This window comes from Centruroides sculpturatus, unplaced genomic scaffold (assembly GCF_000671375.1).
Source record: "Centruroides sculpturatus isolate CEXI.00-Female unplaced genomic scaffold, Cexi_2.0 scaffold72, whole genome shotgun sequence".
Classification (NCBI taxonomy): Eukaryota; Metazoa; Arthropoda; class Arachnida; order Scorpiones; family Buthidae; genus Centruroides; species Centruroides sculpturatus.
Window position 1 is genome coordinate 750,602 of NW_019384336.1, and position 10,186 is coordinate 760,787.

General features: G+C 30.3%; 1 protein-coding gene across 4 annotated transcripts in view; it reads left to right on the plus strand.

Annotated features, from left to right (window-relative positions):
* Positions 1-10,186, plus strand: part of LOC111631942 (protein bric-a-brac 2-like) — a 221,610-nt gene that overhangs the window by 49,183 nt on the left and 162,241 nt on the right. For all 4 annotated transcript variants that reach the window (XR_002757784.1, XR_002757782.1, XR_002757783.1 and 1 more), the window contains exon 3: positions 4,929-5,041. Coding sequence is in view for 1 of the 4 variants with exons in the window: in XM_023376303.1 (XP_023232071.1) it covers positions 4,929-5,041 (113 nt within the window). In the remaining 3 variants the exon portion in view is untranslated. The remainder of the gene's footprint in view (positions 1-4,928; positions 5,042-10,186) is intronic.

The following is a 10,186-nucleotide window of genomic DNA, read 5'->3' on the forward strand; positions in this document are numbered from 1 at the left end:
CGCTGAGATCGCCGGAAAACAACAATTACAAATAGCCTATAGAAGATGCCCAACAATCTACGACATCCTCAGAAATGGAAAAGGCAGTCCAGTTCGTAGCAGGCTTCCTGGCGTGTACTCTATCCCGCTGAAAGATAACAGATGTAACGAGAGCCTTGTCTATATCGGCTCAACCAAGCGATCTTTAAACACCAGAGTACAAGAGCATCAAGCAGACCTTCGGCATGGGCGGTACACCACGGCCCTAACCACCTTTGCATCCGATCCCGATATAGAACCGGAGTTCGACAAAGCTGACATCATCGACACTACGCCCCACCTGGAACATCTAAAATGGCGGGAAGCTATATCCATCTGTAAGGCTAACCACCTGACCACATGTATAAATCGGAAGGATGAGATTAATCTTTCTATAGCGTGGCAGGCCCTCATAAACAACGATCTATAAATAGCAACATCAGCCCACAAATGCGCATGACCATCTTAATGATCGTTCGTTATGCGAGTTTCATATTTTTTGTTTAAACATCTGCGTTCTATTTTTAGATTCGGTTTTTTATTTAAATAGCTACGTTCCATTTTTCGAAGTGTTCCGTCGGAATTTTTTCTCTACCTGAAGAAGAGCTATCTGGAAAGCTCGAAAACGTTTGTGAAAGGAAGATTTTTTCATGCAAAATTACACCGGTAACAGGTTCCGTATTTAGTAATAAGTTTTATTAATACACTAACAAATTTGTAAAAAAAAATTGTTTTATGCAAATATGTTGCTTCTGTTCCCAAATCATTTTAAATAATTAACTTTAAAAGAATCATGAAATGTAATTACATTGAATGTGATTTCAGTCTGTAGACTAGCCAAATAATTTTATTGTGAAATTATTTGTATTTTACTACTATAAGTTTTTGTGGAAACTTTTTTTACTTTTTCTAGCATTATAGCATATGTATAAACAGAGGCATGTTATTTTGCTGATATATTATTATTTTTAAAAACAAAACAGTAACACAATACTTATGAACTATGCAAGAGATTGTAAACTGTTTTCTTTTTGTATGTAACAGGATGCTGTTTGTTTTTTATGGTGACATTTGTGTCTTGGAAATAAAACAAAAATATTGTATTTAAGTATCTACATTATCTTTCATTTAATAATAATGATGTATTTTTAGTTGTCTAAAATAAAAGTATTAAAATATTAATAATGAGTGAAAGATGTTGGGTTAAAAATAATTGTCTTCTTTGTTTTAATTTTATAAAGTAATTGATGATATCATATATAGTGTAAAATATAAATATAATTAAGAGTGATAATTAACTGATGATACATTAAGATTTTCACCACACACACACACACACTTTCATGCTCCAAAAAGTGTGAAGTGAACAGCAGGCAAAAGAAGACCACACAATCCTATAATTCTCCATTCAGCAACTTTCTCCATACCTTCTGTCCAGACACACTCATACCTGGTCCTTGCATCCTTTCTTTTCATAAATCCATACTGTACATTCCATTTTTGCTTTGCAGTTAGCTTCTCAACTCTGTCAACTAGCATTCATGCAAATACTTTTCTAGGTATGGAAACTTATGCCATGGAAGTTCTTGTAGTCTATCCTTTTACCCTTACTATTGCATGATGGAACAGTCACATTTCTCCAATCACATAACATCCATTCTTCCATATTTTAACATTTCTGCAGTCACACCATCCAAACCAGGAGATATGCAATTTTGCATTCTTCATTCAGATTTTTAAATATTAATTTAGAGAACTGTTGTAAAATATTATGTTTCATTAATATCAAATAAATCTAAGAATTATTGTTCTGCAAATTGTTCTAAAATTTATTAGAATTGCTTTTATAATTTACCATTGGCAGGTGTAACTTGGGTGTTTTTATTCGTTTGATGTAAATATATTTCTTTCAAAATTAAAACACTATTTCTTTGTTTTTAACATGTGTTTGGGGAAGAGTTATGCTTAAAATTATAGCATATTAACTTTTTAAGATGATAATGCTTAGAAATAATTTTTACGTTTACTTTAAAATATAATTTTTATGTTGATGAAAATAATAAAATGTTACTAAATGTGAACACTAATGTTTAAATAAAATTTTTAAAATAAAAATACGAGGGTTGATCAAAAATTAAGGTTATAAGGTCGATATTCCTGGAGTTTCGTTTGTTATAGAGAAATGAGAAGTGTGTGGTAATTCCAATACGTGTGGTTGGCAACTGTGCAGAATTTCAGCCACCCATCACATACAGTGCTAGTTGTAGGTAAACACAAATGGTGACTCATTTGGAAAACTGGTGTTGCTGAGAGTAAATAACAGAATCCTAAAAATCACTCAGCATTGATAAAAGAAGATTATTTTTTATTTACAATTAAGACCAAAGTTTTCCAAAGAACAATTATACAAACTTATTAACTAGGAATTTACAGAGATCCACATGACCAAGTGTAACAATGCAACCAGCTGATTTTCACTTGCCAACAAAACAAAGAACTTATTTTAACTTACGTCTATCTTAACTATAACTTAAAAATACACAAAAAAATGGACCCTCAATTACGATGGGATTGATAAGAATAGAATTTTGATAGAAAAAGAAAAGGGTCAAAGGGGTTGACTGGCAAAAATTTGAACCTCGAGTCCGTTGTTCCAGGGGGTGTCGTCTTTTCATATTCCTTGATATCTATGTCTTCTCCTTCCCAGCGCTTCTCCTCGAATGACATTTTTTCCCTTTTCCTCTCGACCAGTTCCCTTTGACCAATCCGGTGTCACCCCCTATTCTCTAGTGACCCATTGGACCATTGGGCCAACCAATTACGGTGAGATCAAAAGGACAAAGGCCGGAAGTGAAATTTATGAAGAGAAAATGGTGGAAGAAGGAGAAAAAAGAAAAAAAACAAGGTTCAACAAGCCACACTGGTCCCATGAAGAAATCCACTCAGTTATTTGATTTCTGTGGACGAAACATGTAACCATGGCTTAAATTCACCAGCAGCTAGTAGAGGTTTATAGAGAGACTGTAATGTCTTGTCAGTATATCACAGAATGGAGTTGGAAGTTTACGGCCGGTAGAGAGAATGTCACCAACGAGGATTGTAGTGGCCGACCCAGCACAGCATCAGCAGATGTCAACACAGTTTTCATGCAGGAGCTGATTCAGGACAACAGGAGGATCACATTACAGTATATGACGGTAGAATTGGGAATGTTGTTCGGAAGCGTTCATCACAGTGTTCACGATATTCTGCAGTACCGGAAAGTTTGTGTCCAGTGGGTTCCACAAAATCTGTTTACTCAACACAAGGAGAAATGCATGGGGGAAAGTACTTTTTCTACGGTTCTCCACAGAAGGGAACAGTTTTTGTCTCTGCATTGTCACGGGTGATGAAATGTGGATCCACCATTTCACTCCCAGCAGTAAGCGATCATCAATGGAGTGGAAACACACCTTTTCTCTAAAGACAAAGAAGTTTAAGGTGATGCAATCTGCCAGGAAGGTGATGGCCACAGTGTTCTGGCACAGTGCGGGTGTCATACTCTTGGAGTTTTTGGAAAGAGGACACACAATGACTGTTGATCTATACTGTGAGACCTTGCCATGATTACATGAAGCAATCAGGAGGAAACGGCCAGGACTTCTCACTGAGGGTGACATTTTCCTTCACAACAACACGTGACCTCATACAGCCCAGAAGACCACCACACTGGTGAAGCAGTTTTGCTGGGACATCATCAACCACCCTCCCTACAGCTCAGACCTCTCTCCAAGCAACTTTCACCTGTTTCCTTACTTGAAGGAGAGCCTAGCAGGACGACAATTCGCTTCAGACGAGGAAGTGAAACACTTCGCAACAACTTGGCTGAACATGCAAGGATAGGATTTTTACCAGGGGGAATTTTAAAACTCATCACATAATGTGACAAGTGCCTAAACTGATATGGAAACTATGTCGAAAAATAATCTGATGTATGTTCTAAGTTGGCTGTATTGGTTGTATGAAATAAAATGTACAATTTTCACTGCAGGCTTTGTAACCTTAGTTTTTGATCATCCCTCGTAATTTAAAATAAAAAATATTAAACAGCAAGAGATTATATTATATGATTATGAAAAGAAAAAAATTCAAATTATCATGATGTATAGATTACACATAATAAAAATATTACATTATAAATATTATAACTTTACAAATTACTTTCTTCTGAATAACTGGAATAAATTACAAAGCACAATCAACAAAACCTTTAACATCCAGTAATGAAATTTAATGTAAAACATGACTTTCAAGTTTTACATTAAATTTTGTTACCTAATGTTAAATGTTGGATGTTAAATGTTTTGTTGATTGTGCCTTATTATAGCTTTAACTTGTAATATAAAATTGTTTATTTAAAAACATAAACTGTAAAGTTGATAACATAATTATAGATAAAATGACATCATGTACAGCAGGAACATCTTTAAAAGTTATTTTAGTGTTTTATTTAGTGTTTTTTTTATTTTTATTTTAATTTGTGATAATGTAATAATCAGTTTTCAAAATATCAAGTTAATTATTTTTGAAATTGTTTTGAAAAATTAGATTAATGTACAATCTCAACTTCAAAATTTCAGCTAGTTGTATTATGAAATATATAATTATGCAAAAGCTGCAATAATATAGTAAATTTATTAAATTTTACTTTTATTATAAATTTATAATTATCATAATAAGTTTTTCAGAACTTTTGAAGTTGAGACTAGAATTTTTATAAAATATGTTCAAATTATCAACAGTACTCAAATGATTTAATACATTATCAGATATCAAAGTTTTAACTGGAATTGAAAATATATAAGCAAATTTTAGTTGAGACATAACTACCCAAATTATGATATAGTTGAGACATATCTGCACAATTTCAGGTCATGTGATCTACCGGCAACAACAGTTTCAACAGTCAAACAGATATCCAATATTGATGGAAATATTGTCAAGCTCTGAGACACGAGAACAACTTTACCGTCATAAATCTCAAGTAAATCAATGATATTGTATAGCATAGAAATGGATGTTTTTTTTTAAACTGAAAAAATTACAACAAACTATTTGTTTTTCTTAGTCATGTTTAATGTTTAAGAATGTTTGCAGAAAAAGTCTTCAATATTTGAAAAATTACAAATCTAGTACATTTAAAATTAAATTACTAAAATCATTTACTTTTGTTAAAAAAAAATTTTTTTTGAATAAATGTTTTGTTCAATTCAGTTTATATTAATCTATGGTTATTTAAAATTTTAATTTATATGCAACACACATACTGTGCTTTTTGGAAAATAAATATAATTTAAATTTTTCTGTATACAATAATACAAAATTATCAAATCATTTAAGTCAGTGGTTCCCAATTAGTGGTACACGTACCCCTGGGGGTACGCGAAATTGTGTGAAGGGGTACGCGTGGCAATCTAAAATTGGTCGATTTAAAATTTAAATGCATGAGATGAAGCAATCAAAAAAATAACACAGGTCTGCAAAAAAATTTTTCTCCAGCTGCATGGAATATTTTTGCTGAATTATGTTTTAAAGATCACAGATTCTAAAAATGACTTCCGTTACATCCCATCACGTAAAGGTTTTTTGCAAAATAAAAACAAATTTTTGATAAAAACTCTCATAATATATTTAGTTCATTGTAATAAATATTTTCTTGCAGCTAATCAACAAATTGTTTCTGATATTTATACACAATTTTAGGTCTACTATTTTTTCTTATGAAACCTTTTCTTCTTCTTTTTGATGCTTCTCCAAACTCGTTTCCAATTTCCTTCTCTGGTTTCTCGACTGAGCATCCAACAATAGTCAACTAACATATTGACGTACCATTTTCCTTGGTAACATTTCTCGATATCACAGACATCCTGGTGAAATCTTTCACCCTGTTCTTCATTGTAGGCTCCCAAGTTTTCGGGAAAATAGTCAATATAGGAGTGTAAGAAATGAACTTTTAAGCTCATCTCGCATCCTTGAGCTTCATACGCTGCTGCCAGCATGCATTGTACAATGGTTTTGTAGTCAGGGTTCTTAGTATTCCCCAAAAACTTATGCACTACATTCTTGAAAGAGTCTCATGCTTCTTTTTCTTTTTCTCCTATTGTTTTTAGAAATCTGCTTTGTCTCAATCTCCAAGTTTCAATTTGAAATATGCAAATTAAACTTTCTTCACAAACTCACTTATGTTTCTTTGTTGACTTTTCACTGTGTATTCACCACAAACATAACAGAAGCTGTCGGGAGAAATTACACAACCTCTGCGAGCCATATTCCAGAAATNCGGAGACTAAAGAAAACAATAATTTAGAAAAAAATGTTTAATAAAATCTTAGATAATACATATGTATAACAAATTAGGCCTATATTATTTTACAATTTTTCACATTTACTTGATTATTACGCCATAATTTTAACATTGTTTCCATCTCAGCGATAATACTGTGACGTTTACAAATGATACTCAAATTTAAAGATTGAGCATTTTTCACAGCTTCGAGAATTTTTTCGTTGACTTTTATAATTGTTCTGACCGACAATTTTGGTAGATCAAACTTCTTTGCCAATTCACAAATTTTCATTTTTGTATCAAAGTCTTTAATAATGGGTACGTTTGTAAAGTCAAACGAGTTAAACGCGTTAGTAACGAATTGTTCGAAAAGTCTAACGAAATAGGAATAACAATGACTTCATTCTCACTTAACTCGTTTGACTTTACGAACATACCCAATGTTAACTTTACATTCCAAAGATAAAGTTTTTCTTTTCTTGTTTGATGCAGAAGAATTAGTTCTACTTCGTTTGTATGACATAGTAGAGTCTCTGAAGTCTCCGTAGATATAACAAACACAGAAATAAATAATACAAAATAAATTGTAGCTATGCATCGATTCCGCACAACCTATCTGAACATGTAAGCTGAACAATAGTGTGAGAGGAGTGAGTAATCGAGAGTTGCGTGGTGCTCAAACAAAAGATGAATCGACGAGATTTGAAAGTCGCGTAACTCCAGGTTCACGTAAGTTGGGGTAATGTAAGTCGAGGTATTACTGTATTTGTTGCTCCAAAGCTTTGATTAAATTTTTGTGAAATATTAATATCAAAATAATTAAAATAAATATTAGCTTCAAGTATTAATCAATTACTTGATTACAACTCGCAATATTTTAAATAAAGACAATGCTTTTACATTTATTAATAAAATGTTTATACATACAGGTCCCATTATTAACGCAAGAACAGTTATCTTCTCCTATTTTGAATCAAATGACTGCCTCGACTTCAAGTCATGAACAAAGTATAAGTTCCTTACAAACTAATATTCAATCTAAATGCCAATCTATAGGTTCTGTTAGTTCTACTCCATCTCAGCCTACGTTTAATAACGAAATTAGTCAAGGTATGTTTAGTTTTAAAAATAATATTTATGTGTTTTATTATTATTATGTAAATTAATGCATTTTCTAATTTATAAAAAATAATATTTTATACATGAAAAAATAAAATATTTGTGTTTATTTTGTTAATAGCATTAGAAAAATCATTGAATATATAATTTGCATAAAATTTATATTAATTATTAATTTGTTTACATTAAAATTTAGTGAAAGCATAATAAACTTTAGAAATAAAATTTCATCAGTGATAAATTAGAAAAAAAAGTTTTTTTGAAAGAAACTCTGAAAAATTTAAAAATCAGTGGAAAAAATATCTATTTATATAAATAAAATTTTACTGGAATAATACATTTAAGTAAAATATTTAATTGATTTAAGTTATCTTTTTACATTGCAAATATATTTCAACTAATATTGAAATAAACAGTTTTCAGTTAATAAATGTTGCATATTTTTAATGTAAAAAAATTTTTTATACTCCTAAAATGAAAACACAATTATTGAAAAATTTAATAGTTTTACTTTTTTACAGTACAGTATATTTCTATAATAGTCCCTCTATGAAGTTGAATTCTATGATAGCCTTTAATATTAAATTAATTTTTTCAGAGTTATGACAAAACCTGATAGAACTCTTCTTAATTGTAAATCATGCTTTTCAATTAAAATATATTTGTATCATTAAACTTCATACCTTACTAAAATAGCACTTTAACACAAAACCATTGTTTGCTATCTTTCTGAAGAAATAGGATAGAAGTTCAATCAAATTTTTATTAAAATACTTATAGTAGGATTCAGTTCACTGTTTTAGAGACTTGCTTTCACTTGTTATAATAGTACTAAGAATAAATGCATACATTTCATAAATTATTTTTAGTTATACAGGTAACCCCCGTATAACACGGCACTTCTATAGCACAGATTCACTCTAACACGGTTTGAGAATTGGTACCATCCCCGCTTAACATGGTACTGTTATAGCATGGACTCACTCTGACACGGTTTGAGAATTGGGTAAAACCCTCATACAACATGAAATGTAATAAATTTTTACATACTTAAGTAATAATAGTTCACGAAAATAATAATTTTTGTGAACTATTATTACTTAAGTATTTAAATTTTCTTTTCTCACCTTTTGTCGATGCACATGGTCCTTCTCGAAACTTGTTTCAATGTTGCCAGATCTCGACGCTTCTGCTTCTGATGTTGCCAAATGTTTTTCCCTTATTCTATACTTGCTTTATTCTTCATAAGTGCTTAGCACCATATAAGGAAATTTATAAAGATTTTTTAACTAGATGCAAGCAATCTAAGATTACATACTTTTTGCAAAAGGTCTGAAGATAATGCAGAAAAATGCTCAGAGGATAAGGATAACTTACCAAAAAGAAAACACTCTTGGTTAATTAATAGTGTTTTTAGTGATGACGAAGAAAACATTGTTTAATTTATATTAATATGTATCACTTAAGAAAATTTTAATAAAGATATTTATCTTAATTATGAAAATATAATAGCATGTTTTTTAATTTTTGGAACCTAACCCTTTTTTTTGTATTAGTTCTTTGTTTCGTATAACACTGATTTGCATAACACGGCAATTTTTTGGAACGTAACTACCGTGTTATACAGGGGTTACCTGTATTAGTTTTTTTCCTTCTTAAAGCAATTTTTTGCCTAATCACTTTTTATAACTTATTATCACTTTATAGAAGAGTAAAATAATGCTTAAATATTTGATAAGAGTATTACTTATTGTTTTTAAAATATTTGTTAATGTGTATATATGATATACAGTGTTTGTATGTTTTCATAAAATATTAGTGTGAGAAATAAAACAATTACATAGATTTAATGCATTTATGGCAAACAATATTTAATAAAATAAACTGTAATTAATTTAGATATTTAGCAGAATAGCCAGTATATTGCATTTCTAATTAAATTCAATAGGTTCAAAATATAAACAGAATTGGACAAATCTCTGCTTATATGATGCACTTTCATTAGTATGAACTGCACTAATCTGAAATTTGCTTAATCCAAGACAGTTTTGCTTTTTTCCACTAAATGTTCTAGCCAAAAAAAAGTCATAATTATTTTTTATAAATTTATCATGTTTTTATGTATTAAACATAAATATATGTATAGAAAACAGTATAAAAAATTTTTGAAATATATCTATTTGTAGTGCTTTTTTGACTTCCTTTTCCTTACATAAAACCTTGTTAATCTGAATGTTTCTCCAATCCAAACAACCCTACACAATTATTAATTTGAATTTAGTGAGAATGCACTGTATTTGCAAAATCAATCTTTAGCTGATTAGCTATCACTGTCACACTAACATATTAAGAGACAGTAATTGAATTGTTAGAAAGTTGAATTATATTACATTAATGTGATATAGCCTATTTAATTTATAAATAATTTCATTCTGGATAAAATGAATTACTTCATTATTTTAAGTATACAGGTATACCTCTCCTTACGTCGGTAATTGGTTCCAGGAAAGCAACGTAAGTCGAAAAATGACATAAGTCGAATTTACTTGTCTCCGAATCTACTGGTTAGTAGGCTAAACCATAAATTACCATTCCCGGTTCTGTATTTTATTTATTAATGCATTTTTAATAATTTATGGTTAATAAGGATCTATTTTAAGTTTACAAACAAATACATTTTAGTTTTTAATATAGTACAGAAAAAAGTAATCTAAATTTACGAAT